This window comes from Ornithorhynchus anatinus, chromosome 14 (assembly GCF_004115215.2).
Source record: "Ornithorhynchus anatinus isolate Pmale09 chromosome 14, mOrnAna1.pri.v4, whole genome shotgun sequence".
NCBI lineage: Eukaryota > Metazoa > Chordata > Mammalia > Monotremata > Ornithorhynchidae > Ornithorhynchus > Ornithorhynchus anatinus.
This window is the reverse complement of record NC_041741.1, coordinates 21,963,634-21,987,183: the sequence shown is the minus strand read 5'-3', so window position 1 is coordinate 21,987,183 and position 23,550 is coordinate 21,963,634. Positions and strand designations below refer to the sequence as shown.

The following is a 23,550-nucleotide window of genomic DNA, read 5'->3' as shown; positions in this document are numbered from 1 at the left end:
TGTTTTACGTTCTTCTAATGCAGCCTCGTTACCTATTTGAGTAACCACTTTGGGCACGGTTCCTTACTCATCACACAACTTCAACAGTATAATTAAGGGCCAAAAGAAGGCATGAATGAAAAACGTCTCCTCCAGTCGGGTGGAACCAGCTGAAAGCTCATTATTTTTCCTGTAGCCTTTGAGCTGAAGTTAGAGACACTGGGATCAATTGCTGTTGACACAGATTACCCACCCGAAACTGCACAACACTAAAAAACACAAATTACGCCTCACAGTGAAGAAGCTATGTTTAAAAGTGAGCAAATCTCAACACAGAAGTTTGATGCCTTAAATCAGTGGTGATCAAATGAGGCAGCCTGACTAAGGTTCCAGATACTGAATGGTTAAAATTCTAATTGCCACGCCTCTTCTGTTCGAAACCAAGACAGAAACTGCATAATTATTGAAATCTGGTTTTGCCTGAATTGCTACCTCAGTTTCCTTAATCACTTGGTCAGTTATTGAGCACGTACTGTATGCACACCACTCTACTAAGCGCTTGGGGTAGTATAGTATAACTGTATAACAGACACATTCCCGGCCCACAATGAGTTTACAATCTAGAGGTCTTGATCTTTCCAATAGAAAAAGAGAATGTGATCTCCAGAGGCTAGTTCCCGGTTTGAATTCTAAAATAATTTTGGGCTGAAGATCAGGGAACTGCAGCAAGGGTATCCCGGAAGTAGGAAAAACTGTTGAGGCACTGGGAAAAGTCTCTGGAGGCCAGGACGGTTCCCGAGCTGACGCTGCACTTGGCTATTACAGCCATAGGAGGGGCTGGATAGCAGGAGGGGAAGCGTCAGGGCTGAGGATGAGTTGAGCACTGGGCTTCATCCCCCACTCGCTGTCTCCCCTTTCCCTCCCACCACCTCTTTTCCCTCTCGTCCTGTTCTCCATCCTCCCCTTTCTTAAGAGTGTGGAACTCCCAGAGACATAGTAAATGCTGGCCAGACCAAATCCCCTCACCCAACTTCTACTGGCACTAGTGTGGCCTGACAAGTTCCCGAGTCAGTCCCAGAACACACTGCCTTGTGGGCCAGGCAGGAGCCAGGGTCAGCTCTGTCCACTCAAAAGGTTCTGTGTCCCTGGAAGTGTCCAGGATGGACAGAGATTCCCCTTCTTCCAGTAGCCATGAGGGGCAGGAGGAAGGAGCACCCTCTCTGCCCAGTTTTCGATGCAGTTTTCCTGGACTGAAAGACACAGGGCAGGAACCAAGTCTGTGACTTTCTGGGGTTGGTGCCTCTTCCCTGGCAGAGGGCTCTGGGGAGGACTGCCCGCATATTTCATGGTTTTGTAAACTTCAGTGACATCCCGTCAGCTTTCGTTTTTGACAGATGAAGGAAGGACTCGTTTTTACAGATAAGGTAAGGGTTATGTTAGTGGGAGTCCATGGGGGAAGACTAGAAGAGTTGTCCAGTTGTCCAGAAGAGAGAGAGGAGTTATTGCACTGAAGCAGCATGGCATCAAGGATAGAGCACGGGCCTGAAAGTCAGAAGGTCATGGATTCTAATGTCAGCTCCTTGACTTGTCTGCTGTGTGATCTTGGACAAGTCACTTCACTTCTCTAAGCCTCATCTGTAAAATGGGGATTGAGACTGTGAACCCCACATGGGACAGGACAGCGTCCAACCTGATTTGCTTGCATCCACCCCAGCGCTTAGAACAGTGTCTGGCATATAGTAAGCACTTAACAAATACCATCATTATTAATGCAGGATGGAGTGAATTTATGACAGAAGTCGGGCCACTGCCTAGATTCCCGCCAGCCAAATTCAGCTACATAAGCGTGAAAGCAGAGGCAGAGAGCTGAAGGGAGATCCAGGGCTGTGGGCTGATGTGAGAATGATGAAGGGGCAGGGCAGGAATTTGGTTTGGTGGACATGGCTGAATTGAGGGCATATATTTCCACACCAAGGGAAAGGAGAGTTGGTAAGGAGCCCGGGAGTGGCACGATGTTCTGGGAGAGTGGAATGGGGTCCCCAGTATGGAGGGCATGGTAGGGGGTGAAGTTTGAGCTAGTGGGAGAAAGAAGGGAGGGGAGAAAGGTGGATTGTATGCTTTAGTCAGTCCATTCTCAGCCCTTTAGCATTTATGTTCATGTTTGTATTTTCTTTTAATGTCAGCCTCCCCCTCTGTATTGTAAGATCCTTATGGGTAGGGAACATACCTTCCTACTCTCTTCTATTTTATTCTCCCAATCTCTTAGTATAGTGCTCTGCACACAGTAAGGGCTTACTAAATATCAATTGATTAGACATATCCCGGAAATGTGAGACTGCAGAGAAAAGAGGTCAGGGTTGGAGAAGTAGATTTGGGGAATCATCGATGCAGAGATGGTAGCTGAAGCCATGGGAGCAAATCACTTCTCTAAGGGAGTGTGTGTAGATGGGTGGGATGCAGAGGAGGAGACTGAGAATTAGCAGCCGGTTAGGGGTAGAACCAGGAGAGCAGTGTCAGCGAAGCCAAGGTTGGATAATGTTTCCGGGAGAAATAAGGCATCAGTGTGGCCTAGAGGAAAAAGCACGGGCCTGGAAGTCAGAGTGCTTTGGTTCTAATTCCTGCTCCGCCACCTGTCTGCTGTGGGAACTTTAGTTAGGTAAGTCACTTAAGTTTCTTCGTGTCTCAGTTTCCTCATCTGCAAAATGGGGATTCAATACCTGTTCTCCCTCCCACTTAGATTTAGAGCCCTATGTGGGACTTGATTATCATGTATCTATCACAGCACTTAGTACAGTGCTTGGCACATGGTAAACACATAACTATTATCACAATTATTATTTCTTGTTCTCTGCTTTTGAGTCCCATCTTGTGAGGTGCCATTTCCAACTCCTTGACGGATCAGAGCCACTCAACTTCCTGAGGGTGGAAGATGCCCTCTTAACATTGAAATCTCAAGTTGCTTCGCACTTCACGTGGGCAGGGAATGTGTTTTGATTCTGCTGTCCTTTCCCAAGTAGAGTGCTTTGCAATCAGTAGATTCTTAATAAATATCACTAATTGATTTCCTTTGGTTCTAGGATAAAAAAAAAGAAGCACAGTGACCCATGTGTGATTCCAATGCAACTCAGGATAATTGTTGATGGGGATATGAATTTCCCAAATTAATAACTTCTGAGGATCTAGTGAAAAGCAGAATGAAGTTATTTCCATTTGGCTGGGCTCAGCCTGCCTATTGAATCAAAAAGTCACCATTTAATCAACTCAGGTAAATCCTGGGCCCTGCCAACCTCTGACTTGAAATGAGCTCATTCTAGAAATGAAGGTCTTGATTGCTGCCTAATGTGCATTTCTTAGAAAAAGAGCTGCAATGTTGAGGTCTTACTGCAAAGAAAGCCAATCTTTGACTTATTTACACTTACTGCAGAGCTTGTTCACACATGTTTCATTTTCACTGCAGGCACTGCAAGCTGCTCCTGATTTATATGGGTGTGTCGGGTAATTTCCACTACAAAGCAAAGATTGTCTATTAAATGAGGCTTTGAGATCATGAATTGAGCAGGGAGTGGGGCTTGAAGGGGGTGTGGGGAGAAGAGGAAAGGAAACATTAGGGTTGAGAAGACAGGCCACCAGGATTAGTTCTCCGTGAGAACAACACAGAGAAGCAACAGGGTGCTGAGAAGTGAACGTTTCTTCAAAAGTAGGTCTAAGGTTCAAAAAACAAACCCAAATCGTTGGCCTGCCATTGCTGATTACCATATTAGGTCACGTATACATTGAGGCGTTCCAGCTATAAATGCAGATTGTATATTGGTCTGGGATTTAAAGCATGATGTCTACAGTAAAAAGGATGTCACCTAGTCACTTCACTTCTCTGTGCCTCAGTTTCCTCTTCTTTAAAATAGAGATTAAATACCTGATATCCCCCCCACTTACACTGTGAACCCCCTATGGGATGGACTAGGTCTGACCTAATTATTTTGTATCTGCCCCAGTCCTTGGCACATAGTAAGCTCTTAACAGATATCACCATTATCGTCATCGTTGGTATTTTTCTACTGCTTGGGAAACGCTGTTCAGGGTTGGGCTGAGTACATCTGGAACAGTTCTCAGATTCCCCAGTTTGTAATCATCGAAGGGATTTTTGATCAGAGTAAATTTTTCTCTAGATAAAAAGAGGGGGACTCCACATGCGAAGTCCGTGAAACCTCCAACAAAACATTACAGTATTTCAGAGCGATTTGGGTTTCTTCCAGTCACTCAGAGGATGAAATCAGGTTAAGCCCAATTAACCTACCTGGGTCCATAGTTGCAAATGAAATGAGCTGCATTGGTCAGTCCTTTATGGCCAAAAACTTGAGGGCAGAATTGAACTGCACAGCCAACTTTATAACTGGTTGCCCAGACAACCTGAAATTGGAATTTTAATTTAATAAACCTGATGCAATATTCAACATAATATTGTTGGGTTGTCATGAAAACTCAGTTTATGCAAATGCAAAACTCTGGCACTGACTTGAAAATAGAATTTGCTCTCTTACAATTAAACCAAATGGCATTTCGTTTATTTATTGTGTGTCACCTCCTTTCTCTAAGGAGTACAAGCCTTTCTCATTCATTCCGGCAGCAGCTTTTCTAGTATTTCCCCAGGGAAGATATGGGATTGAACAAGGTGCAAGTCTGACCCAGAGTTCAGATAACACCATTTCAGTTTACTGGCAGCTCTACAAAAACTGATGAGGAAATATGCCTTCCCTGAGCAAGGAGTAATTGCTGGCAGCATTTTAATCCATAGAGCGGTGGAGTGAACAAACATACCTGAGTGTAATGGCCGCACACGCCTGAGCAGTAGTGAGTCTCATAGGTGTAATGATGGACCTCATTGTACCAGTTTTGGATGGCCGAGCTCACAGAGAAGAGTCTGAGAGATCCCGTCCAGATATTTTCTCCCACGGATGAGAAGCTAGGATGGAACTTCTTTGCCTCTTTCAAATCAGTGTTATGTTTAAACTGGCAGGTTTTAACCCAGGCCCTGGCAGTCTTAGCTAAATCTGGATCCCAGGTCTGCAATGGAAAGAGTCAGCCGTGAGTAGAGCCTTCAGAAGATCAGGCAAGCTGAAACTGGATTGGAATGGTTCATTTTTAAGCGGTTTCTGCATAGGTAGTTACCAGAAGCCAAACAAGCAACATAAAGGGCTTAGAACAACTTCTGCCTCAACTCCCCCTCCACTGACAATCCATACAACAATGGTACTTACTGAATGCTTACTGTGTGCAGAGCACTGTTCTAAGTGCTTGGGAGAGTAGAGTACAATAGAGTTGGTTGACCTTAGTCTCATGAAACTTACAGTCTTGTTCAGGAGACGGACACTAAAATGAATTAGGGGTAAGGGAAGCAGCCAAGTATAAGGATATGAACATAAGTTCTGTGGGGTCCAGTGAGTATCAAAATGCTCAAGGGGACAGACCTAAAGCCATGGGCAATGCAGAAGAGTGGAAGAATGGGATGAGAAAATGAGAAGTTAGGGAAGACTTTCTGGTGGAAATACGTCTTTAGTAGGGCTTTGAAGTTGAGAAGAGTAGTGGTTTGGTGGATTTAAAGAGGTGGGGTGTTTCAAGCTAGATGCGTGATGGGAGCAAGGGGTTAACGGTGGGAGAAATGAGACAGAGGTTCAGAAACTGAGGGGTTAGGGGAGTGAGGTGTGTGGGCTGAACCGTACTGAGAGAGGAGTGAGAAAAGGTAGGATGGAGAGAACTGATAGAGTGGGTGCCTTTAACGCCAAGGGTAAGGAGTTTCTGCTCCAACCCCTTCTAAACTGTGAGCCCATCGTGGGCAGGGATTGTCTCTATTTGTTGTTGAATTGTACTTCTCAAGCGCTTAGCATAGTGCTCTGCACACAGTAAGCGCTCAATAAATACAATTGAATGAATGAATGTCTCTGCAGAGGTAGATGGGCCAACATTGGAGGTATTTGAAGAGGGGGAGACATGGCCTGAACTTTTTTTAGAAAAATCATCTGGGCAGGAGAGGGAAGTATGAATTGGAACTGGGAGAGTATGGAGATAAGAAAGGATGTTGATGCTGCAGTTGAGGCAGGATACGATAAATTCTTGAACCTTCAAGGTATGGTAATAGTTTGGGTGGAGAGGAAGGATATTCAAGAGATGTTGTGAAGTTAGAACCAGTAGGATTTGGGGATGGACTAAATATGCATGTTGAATAAGGGAGATGAGGAAAATGCCAAGGTTTCGGGCTTTTAAGAGAGGGATGAAGGGAGTTTTGTCTACAGTGGTTGGAAGGTTGTGGGGAGGAGAAGATTTGGGTGGGAAGACAAGGAATTCTGTTTTGGACGTGTTAAGATTGAGGTGATGGCAGAACAGGAGACTACAAAGACGGAGAGCCGTAAGGGCTGGCGAGCCCATCTACCTCCACATCAAACAGAAACGCCTTACCATTGGCTTTAATCCCCTTGCCCCATCCTGCCAAACCATGTTGACTTCCTATTACAACTCAGCATGCTCACTTCACTCTAACGCCAGTCTATGCATCATACCTCAATCTTGTCTATTTCACAGCCAGCCCCTGCCTCTGGTCTGGAACTCCCTCCCCCTTCATATCCAACAGATGATCACTCTCCCCAACTTCAAAGTCTTATTAAAATCACAACTCTTCCAAGAGTCCTTCACCAAGTCCTCATTTCTCTTCCTCCCTCTCACTTCTGCATCACAATTGCACTTGAATTTGTATACTCTATTGACCCCACCCTCAGCCCATAGCACTATGTTTGTATATTTAATATATTTCAATGTTTCGCTTCCCCTGTAAGGACTGTAAGCTCCTTGTGGGCAGGGAACAGGTCTACTATCTCTGTTACATTGTGTTCCCCCAAGTCCTTAATACAGTGCTCTGCACACCATAAGGGTTTAGTAAATATGATTGATTGATTGACTGATTAGATTTGGGAGTTATCCCCATAGAGATAGTCACTGAAGCCATAGGACTGAATGAGTTCTCCAAGGGAGTGGTGCAGATGAAGAATAGAAGAGGACCCAGAACTGAACTTTGAGACCCTCCTAGTTAGTATTTATTGATCACGTGTACTAAGCGCTTGGCAGAGTACAATATAACAGAGTTGATAGACACATTCCCTGGTCACAGGGAGCTTACCATCTAGATGGAGAGACAAAGATTAAAATAAATCCAAGCTCAAGGACAACAAAGAAGGAAGAGGAGTAGGGGAAATGAAGGCTTGCCTTCACTGATTCTGTTCTCTCCTGGTTTTCCTCTTTATCTCTCTGGTTTTCCATTCATTCTCAGTTTCCTTCGCAGCTCCTCCTTTGCCTCCCACCCCCTCTCTGTAGGGTTCCCTCAAGGTTCAGTTCTGGGTCCCCTTCTTTTCTCCATCTACACCCACTCCCTTGGAGAACTCAGCCGCTCCCACAGCTTCAACTACCACCTCTATGCAGATGATACCCAGATCTACATTTCCATCCCTGATGTCTCTCCTTCTCTGCAGACTTGCATTTCTTCTTGCCTTCAAGATATCTTTACATGGATGTCCTTCTCTCACCTCATGCTTAACCTTCCAAAACAGAACTCATCTTTCCACCCAAAACCTTGTCCTCCCCATGACTTTCCCATCACTGTAGACAGCTCCACCATCCTTTCTATCTCACAAGCCCATAACCTTGGCATTATCCTTGACTCCTCTCCCCATTCAACCCACATATTCTATCTATCACTAAGTCCTGTTGGTCCCAGCTTCACAACATCACTAAAATCTGCCCTTTCCTCTCCATCCAAACTGCTCCCACCTTAATACTCACCCTATCTTTCCTCGATTACGGCATCAGCCTCCTTACTGACCTCCCAACTTCCTGCCTCTTTCCACTCCAGCCCATACTCCAGTCTGCTGCCCAGATCATTTTTCTGCAACAACGTTCAGGATATGTCACCCCACTCCTTCGAAAACTCCAGTTGTTGCCCATTCACTTGCACATCAAAAAAACCCCATCACCACTGGCTTTAAAACACTAAGTCACTTTGTCCCCTCCTAACTCACCTTGTAATCTCCTACTACAACTCAACCTGCACACTTTGCTCCTCTAATTCATTCATTCATTCAATTGTATTTATTGAGTGCTTACTGTGTGCAGAGCACAGTACTAAATGCTTGAGAAGTACAGTTCAGCAACAAATGGAGACAATCTCTGCCCACAACGGGCTCACAGTTTAGATGTTAACCTTCTCACTGTGCATCAGCTATCTCACTGCCAACCCTTCATCCACAGCCTGCCTCTGGTCTAGAACACCCTCCCTCCTCAAATCTGGCAGACTCTCCCCGCATCAAAGCCTTATTGAAGGCACATCTCCTCCAGGAGGCCTTCCCTAAGTGCTCCCCCTTCCTCTTTTCTCACTCCCTTCTGCGTCCCCTACCAAAGAGGTCAGCCCCTTCTAAAGCTCCCAGGCCCTTCTGGCAGCTCCTCTGGCTCTTCCCGTGGTAGCTCCTTCCCAATTCAGAGTGCACCCCTGGACTCCCGGCTTCAGTATATACTCCAGGCTTTCTCACCACCTCTGCCCTGGGCCCTCAATCAGATTCTGATACTGGTCTGGTCTCTGGGAATGCGGGATTCCATCCCCAGGCAGCAGCTGTCAATCATCTTGGGTAAATCATGGGGAGAATTCAGTCTCCCCGAAGTGTTATCGGGTCTCCAGCACCTCACAAGAGAGTGTTGGAGCCCTCCATGCTGTTAGCTGGTTAGTTTTGTAACACAATACACTGCCTTCAGTGAGAGAGCTGGAGGGACAAGCAAATGTCCAACCTTTGGCCAGGGTGTGGTGCAACCTCTGGGAGGCTGATGGCAGCACCTGTAGCTGATTGCATCTGGGGAGATGCATTACATCAGCCACAGCTGTCAGTTTCCTGGGTTTCCGCTGCCACTTCCTTCCTCCATCCCCCACAGAGAAGAGCTGCTGACTGTCTCCGGGCAGGGCATCACTGGTGGGAGTCTCAAGGAACAAGTTGCTGACTGCTGGACTACAGTGCTGCCATTTCTTACCTCCTCTCCTCCTGTTGCAACTTGACTTTACCCCAATATGCAGTTACCACCTTGATTTAAAAAAAAAAAAACCAATAACCAAGAATGAGAAGCATAAATAGCGCTTCATCAATCCAAGTATTCCAAAGGAATAAAAGAGATGTGAATTGCAGGCAGAATTAGAAAAGGGAACTCTGCCTGAATACTTTTAAGGACTATAAAACTTTAATTATATAAACAAATAATATTTTAATCAATGGTGAGGAGTTTTTCAAGCAGAGATTTAAAGCCACAACCTAAGTTCTACACCAGAAAACTCCAGAATAAGCCATCAATCCCCATTTCCCTGGCCTATCCTCCCATCTGCTTAATTAGGGAATAGGGACTTCCTATCCATGTGGAGCCAGCTCTGCAAAGCCAGATTAAGCCCCTCCTCAGGGAGAAAGACAGAGGGCTTTTCCTTCATTTCTACCAATAAAACTCGGTGGGGGGTGGGGGAGAGGCCTCCATCCACAGCCACCTCTTACTGTGGTGCAGAAAGGTGGAGCAATGTGGACTAGAGAATAGAGCATGGGCCTGGGAGTCAGAAGGACCTATGTTCTAATCCTAGCTCTGCCACTTGTATGCTGTGTGACCTTGGGCAAGTCATTTAACTTCTCTGTGTTTCAGTTGTCTCATCTGTAAAATGGGGACTAAGACTGTGAGTCCTATGTATTCATTCAATAGTATTTATTGAGCACTTACTATGTGCAGAGCACTGTACTAAGCGCTTGGGATGAACAAGTCGGCAACAGATAGAGACAGTCCCTGCCGTTTGACGGGCTTACAGTCTAATCGGGGGAGACGGACAGACAAGAACAATGGCACTAAACAGCGTCAAGGGGAAGAACATCTCGTAAAAACAATGGCAACTAAATAGAATCAAGGCGATGTACAATTCATTAACAAAATAAATAGGGTAACGAAAATATATACAGTTGAGCGGACGAATACAGTGCTGTGGGGATGGGAAGGGAGAGGTGGAGGAGCAGAGGGAAAAGGGGAAAATGAGGCTTTAGCTGCGGAGAGGTAAAGGGGGGATGGCAGAGGGAGTAGAGGGGGAAGAGGAGCTCAGTCTGGGAACGCCTCTTGGAGGAGGTGATTTTTAAGTAAGGTTTTGAAGAGGGAAAGAGAATCAGTTTGGCGGAGGTGAGGAGGGAGGGCGTTCCAGGACCGCGGGAGGACGTGACCCAGGGGTCGACGGCGGGATAGGCGAGACCGAGGGACGGCGAGGAGGTGGGCGGCAGAGGAGCGGAGCGTGCGGGGTGGGCGGTAGAAAGAGAGAAGGGAGGAGAGGTAGGAAGGGGCAAGGTGATGGAGAGCCTTGAAGCCTAGAGTGAGGAGTTTAGGTCAGGGACTGTATCCAACTTGATTAGCTTGTATAATAATTATGGCATTTGTTAAGCCAGTCACTGTACTGGCTGGGATAGATACCAGCAAATCAGGTTGGACACGGTTCCTGTCCCATGTGGGGCTCACACTCTCAAATCCCATTTTAGAAGCCATAAACCTCTGACTCCCAGGCCTGTGTTCTAACCACTATGCCATGCTGCTCTTCTTCTTCTCTCCTGTACCTACCCCAGGGCTTTGTAGAATGCCTGGCACCTAGAAAACACTTAGAAAATACCGTTAAAAAACTCCAAAAACGCAGTGAATCCACCCCATTGCTTATTAGGAAACGCAGTTTTTCATTTCCTCTTCTGCAACTCCCTTGCCAACCTGCAACAAGACTGACCCATGCTTTGAACACACATAACTCTCACCCAAAACTGACTAACTTAGAAGAGGCTAATAAATCCCTGTGTGTCTGGGTATATCTATATATCTGTACACATCAATCAGTCAATCAATCAATCACATTACTTAAGATTTTATCTTGTGCAGAGCACTGTACTAAGCCTTTGGGAGAATACAATATAGTTAGTATATTACAGTAGAATTTGCATTATACAATATTATTAGTATTATTATTGTACAACTGTACTATAGTAATAATGGAGTATTGCATGATCAGGTTTAGTACGATTAGTATTGTAGTATTAATATAGAGAAACAGTGTGGCTTAGAGGAAAGAGCCTGGACCTGGGAGTCAGAGGTCCTGGGTTCTAATCCCTGCTCTGCCACTTTTCTGCTGTGTGACCTGGGGCAAGTAACTTCACTTCTCTGTATCTCAGTTCCCTCATCTACTTAAACTATGAACCCTGGGTGGGATCTGATTGTCCTGTATTTATCCCAGGGCTTAATGATAATAATAATAACAATAATAATAATGGTATTTGTTAAGCGCTTACTATGTACCAAGCACTGTTCTAAAAGCTGGGGTAGATACAAGATACAAGGTTATCCCACGTGGGGCTCACAGTCTTAATCCTCATTTTACAGATGAGGTAAGTGAGTCACAGAAGAGTTAGATGATCTGTCACACAGCCCACAAATGGTGGAGCCAGCATTAGAATCCAGAGCCTTCTGATTTCCAGGCCTATGGTCTATCCACCATGCTGCTTCTCATGATCCCATGGCTCCTTCCCCGCTGCCTTCAAACATGCCCACATCTCTCCCATCCTAAAAAAACCCGCTCTTGACCCCACTTCCCCCTCCAGTTATCGCCCTATCTCCCTACTACCCTTCCTTTCCAAAATCCTAGAACGAGTCATCTACAATCGATGCTTAGAATTCCTTAACTCCCATTCTCTCCTAGACCCCCTCCAATCTGGCTTCCATCCCCTCCACTCTACCGAGACTGCTCTCTCTAAGGTAACCCATGACGTCCTTCTTGCCAAATCCAATGGCTCCTACTCCATTCTGATCCTCCTTGACCTCTCTGCTGCCTTTGACACTGTCGACCATCCCCTCCTCCTCCACACGTTATCTCACCTTGGCTTCACGGGCTCCGTCCTCTCCTGGTTCTCCTCTTACCTCTCTGGCCGGTCATTCTCGGTCTCCTTCGCTGGAGCCTCCTCCCCCTCCCATCCTTTAACTGTTGGAGTTCCTCAAGGGTCAGTTCTTGGCCCTCTTCTGTTCTCCATTTACACTCACTCCCTCGGTGAACTCGTTCACTCTCACGGCTTTGACTACCATCTCTATGCAGATGACACACAGATCTACATCTCCGCCCCGTCCTCTCCCCCTCCCTTCAGGCTCGCATCTCCTCCTGCCTCCGGGACGTCTCCACCTGGATGTCGGCCCGCCACCTAAAACTCAACATGAGCAAGACTGAACTCCTCATCTTCCCTCCCAAAACCGGTCCTCTTCCAGACTTCTCTATCACCGTGGATGGCACGACCATCCTTCCCGTCTCTCAGGCCCGCAATCTCGGTGTCATCCTTGACTCGTCTCTCTCGTTCACCTCACACATCCTATCCGTTACCAAGACCTGCCGGTTTCACCTTTACAATATCGCCAAGATCCGCCCTTTCCTCTCCACCCAAATGGCTACCTTACTGCTACAAGCTCTCGTTATATCCCGGCTAGACTACTGTCAGTCTTCTCTCTGACCTCCCTTCCTCCTCTCTCGCCCCGCTCCAGTCTATTCTTCACTCCGCTGCCCGGCTCATCTTCCTGCAGAAAAGATCTGGGCATGTCACTCCCCTTCTTAAACAACTCCAGTAATTGCCTATCAACCTCCACTCCAAACAAAAACTCCTCACTCTAGGCTTCAAGGCTCTACATCACCTTGCTCCTTCCTACCTCTCCTCCCTTCTTTCTTTCTACCGCCCACCCCGCACGCTCCGCTCCTCTGCCGCCCACCTCCTCACCGTCCCTCGGTCTCGCCTATCCCACCGTCGACCCCTGGGCCACGTCCTCCCGCGGTCCTGGAACGCCCTCCCTCCTCACCTCCGCCAAACTGATTCTCTTCCCCTCTTCAAAACCCTACTTAAAACTCGCCTCCTCCAAGAGGCCTTCCCAGACTGAGCTCCTCTTCTCCCTCTACTCCCTCTGCCACCCCCCCTTTATCTCTCCGCAGCTAAACCCTCTTTTCCCCCTTTCCCTCTGCTCCTCCCCCTCTCCCTTCCCCTCCCCTCAGCACTGTACTCGTCTGCTCAACTGTATATATTTCCATTACCCTATTTATTTTGTTAATGAATTGTACATTGCCTTGATTCTATTTAGTTGCCATTGTTTTTACGAGATGTTCTTCCCCTTGATTCTATTTATCGCCATTGTTCTTGTCTGTCCGTCTCCCCCAATTAGACTGTAAGCCCGTCAAACGGCAGGGACTGTCTTTATCTGTTGCCGACTTGTTCATTCCAAGCGCTTAGTACAGTGCTCTGCACATAGTAAGCACTCAATAAATACTATTGAATGAATGAATGAATGAATGAATGAACCCTGCCCTCAAATAGTTTACAATACATTGAAGCAGACAGTCACTAAAATGAAGGAGGAAATAATAAGAGAGCATAAAACTATGCAAACTATGCTTATAAATTGTGAGTACTTTAGTGCCCAGGTGGCATCAAAGGATTGATGCAGAGTTTGAGAGATGTAAAATGTAGAAAATTAGATTTAAATTGGGGGAGGTCGCCCAAAAGATATGTGATTTCAGAAGTGCTTTGAAGATTGGGAGATCTGTGATCTGGTGGATTTGGAGAGGGAAAGAATTCCAGGCCTGAGGAGGCCTGAGCAAGAGGTTAGAAGCAGGAGAGATGAGAATGAGATACAGTGAGTAAGTTAGCTTGCGAGAAATGTGTTAGTTTGGGTGAAGCCGGAAAATAGAATGGATAAATGAAAGGGAAAAAACTGACTGAGTACCTTAAAGCCAGTGTTCGAAATTCTCTGATTGATGAAGAGAGGAATGAGCACTCACTATAGATTTTTGAGAAGTGGGGAAAAGTGTGAAGAATAGTATTTTAGAGAACTGATCCAGGCAGGAGACTGATGTATGGAATGGAGTGGGGAGAGGCTGGAGGCAAGAAGATCTGTGAGGAAGCTGATGAAATCATCCAGACAAATGTCCGGACCAGTATAGTAGCCATTTTGGATGGAGAGGAGGAGAAACATCCTGGAAATACTGTGGATGAAGAATTGACAGGGAATGGCTCTCTTCCATCACAGCTGTGTGTCTATTTTTATACTGTAAAATAAATGGTGGTATTTGTTAAGCGCTTACTATGTGCCAAGCACTGTTCTAAGCGCTGGGGGGATACAAAGTGATCAGGTTGTCCCACATGAGGCTCACAGTTTCCCATGCGCTCAGTACACTGCTCAGCAAACAGTAAGCACTCAATAAATATGATTGAATGAATGAATAAATGAATCAAACGTGGTCCCTATACATCCTTGCCCTCCCACCAGCCCCCTCCCACATGGCTGAGAAATTCTCTGCCTGGCCCCGGCAAGCTCTGTGCATGCTGTGTTGGATATAAAAGCCACTGTGAGCCCCTTGAGGGATGGGCTCCATGTCTAAATCCCACCAGTGTGTTCTTTTCCAGCACTTATTACAGTCAGTATACGGTGAGTGTTTAATAAATAATATTACTATATTTTGGTAACAGACTGAATATGAGGGTTCAAAGGGAGAGAGAAGATCTGTTAAGGAAGATGAAAAGTTCAGTGACATATATATTGAGTTTAAGGTGTCCCTTGGACTTCCATGGAGAGAAATCCTGGAGGCAGGGCAAAATGCAGTGTTGCAAAAAAGAAAAGTTCAAGCCTAGCATGAGAAGCAGCATGGCCTAATGTCAGAAAGCCTGCACTTAAAAATCTACCGCTTCCACCTGCACCTCCCACCCCATCCCTCTGCAGCTAATGGAAACGCTTGTCCCGTTCCTTTTTCCCTCTCTGACCACCATCCTTAACTCTTTATTCTCCAGTAGCATCCTCCCCACAGCTTTCAAACATGCTCATGTCTCCCCTCTCCTAAAAGAACCCTCTCATGACCCCATCTCTCCTACTAGTTATCGCCTCATCTCTTCTCCAAACTCCGTGAGAGAGTCGTCTACATACCCCGGCTCCACTTCCTCTCCTCCATTTCTTGCCTTGACCACTCCAATCTGACTTCCAGACCCTTCTATGCATGGAAAGGTTACCATTAATCTCCTTCTTCTCAAATTGAACAGCTTCTATTCCATTCTAGCTGCTTTTGAAATTGTGCCCTCTCCTGTAAACATTTTTTAACCTTGGATTCACTGTCACTATCTTCTCATGGTTCTCCTCCTATCTCTCTGGCTGCTCATTCTCAGTCTCTTTTGAGGGTTCCTCCTCTGCCTCCCACCCCACTAACTGTGGGGTCACTCAGGGCTCAGTTCTGGGTCTCCTATTTTCAATCAGTTGTATTTATTGAGCTCTTATTATGTAGAAAGCACTGTACAAAATGCTTGGAAGAATACAATATAACAATAAACAGACACATTCCCTGCTCACAACAAGCTCACAGTCTAGAAGGAGAGACAGACATTAATATACATAAATTAATTAATTAAGTATACATACACAAGTGCTCTGGGGCTGGGAAGAGGATGAATGAAAGGAGAAAGTCAGGGCAGTGCGAAGGGAGAGGGAGATGAGGAGAGGAGGGTTTAGTCAGGGTAGGCTTCTTGAAAGAGATGTGCTTTCATTAAGGCTTTGAAATGACAGAGAGCAATTGCCTGTCTGATATGAGGAGGGAGGGCATTCCAGACCACAGGCAGGATGTGGGCGAGAGGTCGGCGGAGAGATAGATGAAATCAAGATACAGTGAGACGATTAGCATTAGAGGAACGAAGTGTGTGGGCTGGATCACAGTAGGAGAGTAGCGGGGGAGGTCACTGTAGGCAGCACCACCATCCTCCCTCTCTCAATATATCATAAACTTGGTGCTATCCTCAACCCATACCTCTCATTTAACCCACATTTTCAATGTGTCACCGAATTCTGTCCATTCAAGCTTAACAATGTCTCTAAAATCCTCCCTTTCCCCTCCATCCAAACTGCTATCACATTAATCCAAGTACTTGGATTACTGCATCAACCTCCTTACTGACCTCCCTTCCTTCGGGCTCTCCCCATTTCAGTTCACACTTCATCCTGTTGCCTGGATCATTTTTCTACAAAAACATTCAGTTCATATTTTCCCACTCAACTCGAGATCATCTCTTTCATTCGACCCACATATTCAATCTATCCCCAAATTCTGTCAGTTCCATACCTTGACAACATTACTAAAAATATTATTATTATGGTATTTGTTAAACATTTACTTTACATATGGTATTTCTTAAGCAATATCAAGAGCTGTTCTAAGTGCTGATGTCGATACATGATAATTAGGTCAGACACAGGCCCCTTAGAAGATGAGAAGAAATGGGATCAGAGGAAAAAGTAGAGCCTTTTCAATTTTGAAAGCAGGTAGAAAATGTTAACTTGAGATTTGGCAGAGAAAGATGAGACAGTAGATGTGGGAATGGGAGAGAGATGGGAAGTAAAGGGAAAATTGGAGGGAGGTACTGCTTGATGGTTTTGATTTTGCAAAAAGGTAGTTGGCAATATCATCAGGAACAAGAGGGCCAGAGGAGAAAAACAGGGAATTTAAGGAGGAAATTGGTCTGGATGGGCCTGGGAAGCGATAAGGGAGGAGGAGAAGTAATGTTGCTGAGGTCAGAAGGTCGGAATTATACTAGGGAAGGAAGACTAAAAAGGGCTGAAGTTGTCCTGGTGCCTAGATTTCCTCAAGAGGTGTTTTGTGGCACAAACTCATTCATTCATTTAATTGTATTTATTGAGCGCTTACTGTGTGCCAGGCACCGTTCTGAACACTGTTATGGATACAATCAAATCGGGTTGGACACAGTCCCTGTCCCATGTGGGGCTCACAGTCTCAATCCCCATTTAACAGATGAGGTAACTGAGGCCCAGAGTTGTGAAGTGACTTGCCCAAGGTCACACAGTAGACAAGTGGCAAAGCCGGAATTAGAACCCATGACCTCTGACTCTCAGTCCCGTACTCTATCCACTATGCCATGCTGATCCATGTGCTTGTCAAATACACGGCAGGGGTGGGGGATACCTAAACTACGTCTGATTGGAATTCAACCATCCAAGACACCCCTAATTATTTTTCAAATGATGTTAGTTGAGCATTTAAATTGTTCCAGGCACTGTACTAAACGCTGGGGTAGATCTATGCTAATCAGATTGGACACAGTCCTTGTCCTACATGGGACTCACAGTCTTAATCCCCATTTTACAGATGAGGTCACTGAGGCACAGAGAAGCGAAATGATTTACCTAAACAGACTATATGGTTGAGGGGATTAATTTACCGCACAGTTATGAGCTGCATTTTTTTGCTTCCTTATCCCCAGCTCTATTGACCCTGCAGTGGGAGGGGTTTGGAGTCTGGCTCTTCCTGACAGCAGGATCTAAATCCTCATTAAAACTTTATTAGAGATGGAGAGAAGGAGAGAAAGTGTCTGAAGAATCCAATTCAGTATCCATTCCCATACCTAGTCCCACGGGACTGCTATGGGGAGAGGAGGCGGGATGAGGAGGAGGTTGGAGCCAAGGTTGCTGCTTCTCTGCTCCCCCAGCCATCCTGGTTCCTAGGGGCAAAGAATCACAAAAGAGGCAGAGAAGAAGCTGAGAGGGGGCGGGGTGGGATGTGCTAAAAGGAGTAAACCACGGCCTCACCAAGCTGGGCTTGCCCACAGCTACTGCTGCTACTTGCAGAGCAGAGCCATGGAGGGGAACCCAGAGGATGCAGAGTGGGAGGGCCGGAAGGGGCAGAAGCCAGGCTCACCAGTGTCAAAGGATTCATTTTGTATTCATTTTTAAATAAAAGGAATGCCCACTGCCACCCTGGCCCCCCACAGACCAGGGAGTTCCGGCTACAAACTGTGGGGATCAGCTCCAGGTTCACCCACACACACTTCAATTTCAGGGAGAATCCTGCCATCATCCTGGATTCCTACTTCACCAGTTTAAATGGAAATTTCCCACCCCTTCCCTATCCCACTCTTTTCCCTGGCTCCTCCTCCTGCTCACTGGATCCAGTGACCTTATCATTTAAATTGACAGATTGTCCCAGAGACATTCAAAAACACAGCCTGACAGATCATCTTGGAGGATTTCACCTGAATAATGTGTCATACTGAAAAAAGTGCCTCCCTGTTGTGGAAACTCCCTGTCTAAATGTTTATGATGGAAGTGAGTACTATCCTCAAAAATGGCATAAAAACCTGACAAGGGCCCAGCTGTAACTACTGTTGAGGAGAGCCTGCAGTGAGATTACATTCTATGACCCTAGATTTCATCTTTAATCCCAACCAGCCACCACCCCACAGTGTTTGCCAAAGTTGATAAGGAACTAGGGAGAGAGTAAGAGGAAGGGGAGGAGGGATGGAAGGTGGGGAAGGAAAGAGGAAGGAGGAGGGGGAGGGGGAGGAGTGGGAGAGGAAGGGGAAGAGTAAAAGGAGAAGGAAGAGGAGGAGGAGAGGGGAAGAAGGAGGAGGGGGAAGTGGAGGAGGGAGAGAGGGAGGAGGAGGAAGAATCTTATTTATTAAGCCTATTATTGAGTTATTGTATTATTGAGTGTAAAGGAGAACAGTACTAATTGTTTGGAAGTAATATAAGTATGAGGGTTAGCTATGGTTCCAGGCCCTCAGATAAGAGTAAAAGGGGGAGAAGGGATTGGTCACAGACAGGTAGGGAAAGATGAATGATAAAACATACAAAAATAACATATAATTATATTAAAATTATAAAAATAAAAGTAAAAGGCAAGGACAAAAGTAGAATTGAGTCATGGAAGTGCAGCAATCATCTTTGGCACTTTAGAGAAGCAGCGTGGCTCAGTGGAAAGAGCACAGTCTTGGGAGTCAGAGGTCAGGAGTTCGAATCCCGGCTCTGCCACTTGTCAGCTGTGTGACTGTGGGCAAGTCACTTAACTTCTCGGTGCCTCAGTTACCTCATCTGTAAAATGGGGATTAACTGTGAGCCTCACGTGGGACAACGTGATGACCCTGTATCTCCCCCAGCGCTTAGAACAGTGCTTGGCACATAGTAAGCGCTTAACAAATACCAACATTATTATTATTACAAACTAATGGGCTATGGAGTTCATTCATTCAGTGGTATTTATTAAGTGCTTACTATGTGCAGAGCACTGTACTAAGCACTTGGCATGCACAATTCAACAACAGATAGAGACAGTCCCTGCCCAACAACCTTGGGCAGTGACCTTTGAGCCGTTGTTGGACTCAAAGTCTAAAAGACATCCCAAAATTAAGTAAAACAAGACTTCCTAGAGGGGAGTTTACAGTAATATGTGCTAAATTCTTCTTCTGTAAATCTTTATTTTTCTTTAGCACTGAGATGATTATTATCACCATTATTATTATTAAGAAGAATAATGATGTTAAACTGTATTAGTCAAGCACTTAAACACCACACTAAATGCTGAGACAGGTACAGGATAATCAGATTGGACACCATCCCTGATCCACATGGGCCTTACAGTCTTTCACATCTTCTGAATCTAAACTCATAAGGTAGGTTGTTGCTTCCAGACGCAAAGCTTCCACATTTGCCCAGAGGCATTATTGAGTGTTTAATGACCCTAGGCTTACTCTAAACAGAGGTGCTATGCTCCAATAACTTTTATAAATGGGAAGAAAAGAAGATTTGACCAAGATATGGATGAATTGTACTCTTCCGAGCACTTAGTACAGTCTTGTGCACACAGTAGGTGCTCAATAATTTAGAGAAGCAGCATGGCCTAGTGACAAGAGCGCCATCTTAGGAGTCAGAGGACGTGGGTTCTAATCCTGCTCCACCACTTGTCTGCTGTGTAACCTTGGATAAGTCATTTAACTTCTCTGTGCCTCAGCTACCTCATCTGCAGAATGGGGATTAAGACTGTGAGCCCCATGTGGGACAACTTGATTACCTTGTATTCCCCCAGGCGCTTAGAACAGTCCTTGGCACATAGTAAGCGCTTAATAAATGTCATTATTATTAACAAATACCTCAAAAAACATATCATCTGGGACTACGATTTAAAGGATGCTTTTTATCACTTTTCTCTCACTGTGGTGTCAAATGCCTGATATATTTTAAACTTTAACATTAAAGCCAATGTATCCTTGAAAATAACATCCAAATATGGCGCTCAGACCACTCAAACTCCTGAAGCATGAAGTAACTTGGAAAAAATGTGTGCAATCCATTAGAGCAGTCCAAATGGATCAAATAAATCCTCAAAACAAACAAAAGTCTCTAGTTGCTTCTTCCTCCCAGATCAGCGATTGGATTTCTCTACAGGACACTCCCTACCTACGGGGAAGCCTTCAAAACTGAAGGTGGTTCTGAAAGAAAACACTGGGCCTGGTTTGGGAAGAATGACTGTAATATCAAAGGATGGCATGGGAGTGTAGCCTAAGGGAAAGAGTATAGACCAGCTAGTCAGAGGACCTGAGTTCTAATCCCAGCTCTGCTACTTGCCTGCTGAGTGACCTTGGGCAAGTTACTTCTCTGTGCCTCAGTTTTCTCAACTGCAAAATGAGGATTCAATTCCTGTTCTCCCTCCTACTTAGACTGTGAGCCCCAGGTGGAACAGGAATTCTAACTGGCCTGATGAACTTGTATCTACTCCAGTGCTTGACACATAGTGTTTAATGAATATCATAAAGAAAGAGCTACTAGCTGCAAATTTATCAATTTTTTGAGAACACCTTTTGTGGCTTCCAAACCATGGCCAAAGGGATGCCTGTGTCATGGGATAAAAAGATGCTAGGAAGCACACAGGACAAGTGGTGGGCTAACCAGTTTGGAAGAGCCTGTGCTGATTCTGCCTGACTCCTGGGAAATACACAGAAGTTCTGAGTAATCCAGGTTTAAATCCCGTTAGACTAATAAACTGTTGCTGGATTTTCTGCTAGAGTTTTATCTAAAGTGATGGTGACCTGAATATCTAGGTAGGGGCTTGTGTGATTCAGGATTTCCTGCCAATTTTCTTAATTTTTCCCCTTACTGTTTTGTGAATTATAAATTAATATTAATTAATTAATTCATTCAATCATATTTTTAAACTCTTACTGTATGCAGAGCACTTTACTAAGCACTTAGGAAAGTACAATATAACAATCTCTGCCCACAGTGATGTATTACAGGAACACCAGTTTCTCTGAGGAACCGGGGAATTGTGTGGGCCCATTCGTTCATTCAATCAGTCATATTTATTGAGCGCTTACTGTGTGCAGAGCAAAGTACTAAGCAGTTGGGAGAGTACAATACAACAATAAACAGACACATTCCATGTCCACAATAAGCTTACATTCTAGAGGGAGGTGAGCCAGACATTATTGTAAATAAATAAATTGCAGATCTGTAAATAAGGCTATGGGGCTGGGCCCGAGGGGGCAGATGAACAAAGGAAGCAAGTCAGGGTGACACAAAAGGGAGTGGGAGAAGAGGAAGGAGGGGTTTATTTCTCCACCCTTATTTCTTCTCCCTCTCTTCTGCATCACCTATGCACCTTGGTGGATACCTTTTGAGCAGCTTGTTGCTCATCCCACCACTAGCCCCTCAGTCCTTATGTATATATGCCTATACTCTGCCATTTCTCATAGCTGTAATGTATTTTAATGTCTGTCTCCTCTACTAGACTTTACAGCTTCTTGTTCATGGAGATCACGTCTACTGACTCTATCATGTACTCTCCCAAGTGCTTAGTACTGTTTTCTGTCCCCAGAAAGAGCTTCATAAATGCTATTGATTAACTGATTGATTGAAAAGATATTCACCTCCTCTTCTAGCCTTTAAAGATGCCCAGGCTGCTGGATGGGCAGTGACGCCTGTTCTCATTAATCATTTACATCTATCAATTTGCATTTGGAATTACTTTATGATGTGACCTTTCCCTTCAATCAATAGGATTTAATGAGTGCCTGCTCTTCCTAGATCTTATGCAAGGCACTTGGGAGAGAATAATAGAGGTAAAAGACATTATCTCTCCCTCAGTTAGCTTACCAACTAACAGAGCGGACAGATACAAAATTATTTTGTTTGGAGGAAATTGAGAATGGAAAATGGACAAATGGAAAATGGATAAAGATGAATAAATACTTAGTGAAGTACATAATCCATATATATTTTCAAAAGTGTCACAGTGTACTCAGCTGTGGGTTCAAAACTGCTAAGATGGCAACTAGGAAAATACAACTGCGGAGAAGAAAATTAATCGTGGAGGTAATGGCAAATAAGTCATCTAATTAGTAGTATTTATTGAGATCTTTCTGTGTGCAGAGCACTATACTAGGCATTTGGGACAGTACAATAGAGCTAGCAGGTATGATCCCTGCCTTCAAGGCGCTTGGAATCTCCTGAAGGAGACAGACACTAAAATAAATCACTGACAGGGAGAAGCAACAGAGTTTAAAGGTATGCTTATAAATGCTGTGAAGAGGAGGGGTGGGGATGAAGCGGGTGAATAGGTAATGCAGAAATGTCTAAGTGGTATTGTGTGGGGGCATAGATGTGGAGAGGAATAAGTTGGGGAGAGGAGAAATCAGACAGGGAAGAATTCCTGGAGAAAAAGTGATTTCAGAAGGGCTTTGAAGAAGGGGAGAGCTGTGGTTCAGCAGGTGTAAAGGAGGAAGAAGTTCTAGGCAGAGAAAAGAGAGTGGAAAAGGTGGGTGATGGTGGGAGAGGTGAGAATGAGAAGCGAAGGTTTGCTTGGGAGGAGAGCAGACTGGGAAGTAGCAGGTGAAGAAAGAAGGTAAATGAGAGAGAAAGCTCGTGGAGAGCACTGAATGCTGAATTTTTGCTTAATATGAGAAAAATGAATAAACATTGAGTATCCCTTACCATATAGAGCATGTTGCTGGCTGGTGGATTTACCTCTGATCTCAGCTTGTTATGAATTTGAACACAATCTTTGATAAAGTCTTCGTTTTCTATGTCAGGCAAGGAATCCTCTTTGTCTGAGTAACCGCAGATGGAGAAAACTGAGAATGCTATCACACCGAGTCTCATCTCCATGGCCAACCAGGTGCCCAAGATCATAGAGGAAGCTGCTCCCAGGATGAATTTTATATTACTGTGGGTTTCTTTGTACCATTTGAACTTCAGAGGCTTTCCAATATCCCAGTTGATGAAGCAACAGAAGTGAAATTGAAATGGCTCAAACTACTTGATTATGAAATGATAAAACTTGTACTTTCTCTTTCACATTTCCGGGTTAAAGCCTGCTGTGTTTAACTCTTTGTTGGTTCTTCAGAAGAACTCATTCCCTTGGGGCAAGTGTCGTTTGGTTGGAGCCATATTGAGCCATTCACTTCACCTGGGGAGATGCACAGGAATCTCTTGGATTCTTTGGGAATCTTCCCATATTCTTTCTTGCTGTAGTTTAATTAATCAATTAATCAATCAATCAATTGTATTTATTGAGAGCTTACTGTTTGAAGAGCATTTTACTAAGCACTTGGGAGAGTACAATACAACAGAGATGATAGACATGTTCCTTCCCCAGAGGAATTTATAGTCTGGAAAGGATTACGGACGTTAAAATAAATTATGGAT

The 23,550-nt window shown here is 45.0% G+C and overlaps 1 protein-coding gene across 2 annotated transcripts in view; it reads right to left on the bottom strand.

Annotated features, from left to right (window-relative positions):
* LOC114816415 (glioma pathogenesis-related protein 1-like) overlaps nt 1–23,550 on the bottom strand; it is a 26,894-nt gene extending 3,344 nt beyond the window's left edge. Inside the window, exons 1-4 of one of the 2 annotated variants that reach the window (XM_029078564.2) lie at nt 22,837–23,550; nt 4,795–5,040; nt 4,274–4,386; nt 3,399–3,484 (exon numbers count right to left, since the gene is read on the bottom strand). In XM_029078564.2, coding sequence (XP_028934397.1) covers nt 3,399–3,484; nt 4,274–4,386; nt 4,795–5,040; nt 22,837–23,034 — 643 coding nt within the window. In that variant the 5' untranslated portion in view covers nt 23,035–23,550. The remainder of the gene's footprint in view (nt 1–3,398; nt 3,485–4,273; nt 4,387–4,794; nt 5,041–22,836) is intronic. The other variant, XM_029078565.2, reaches the window with a different exon arrangement.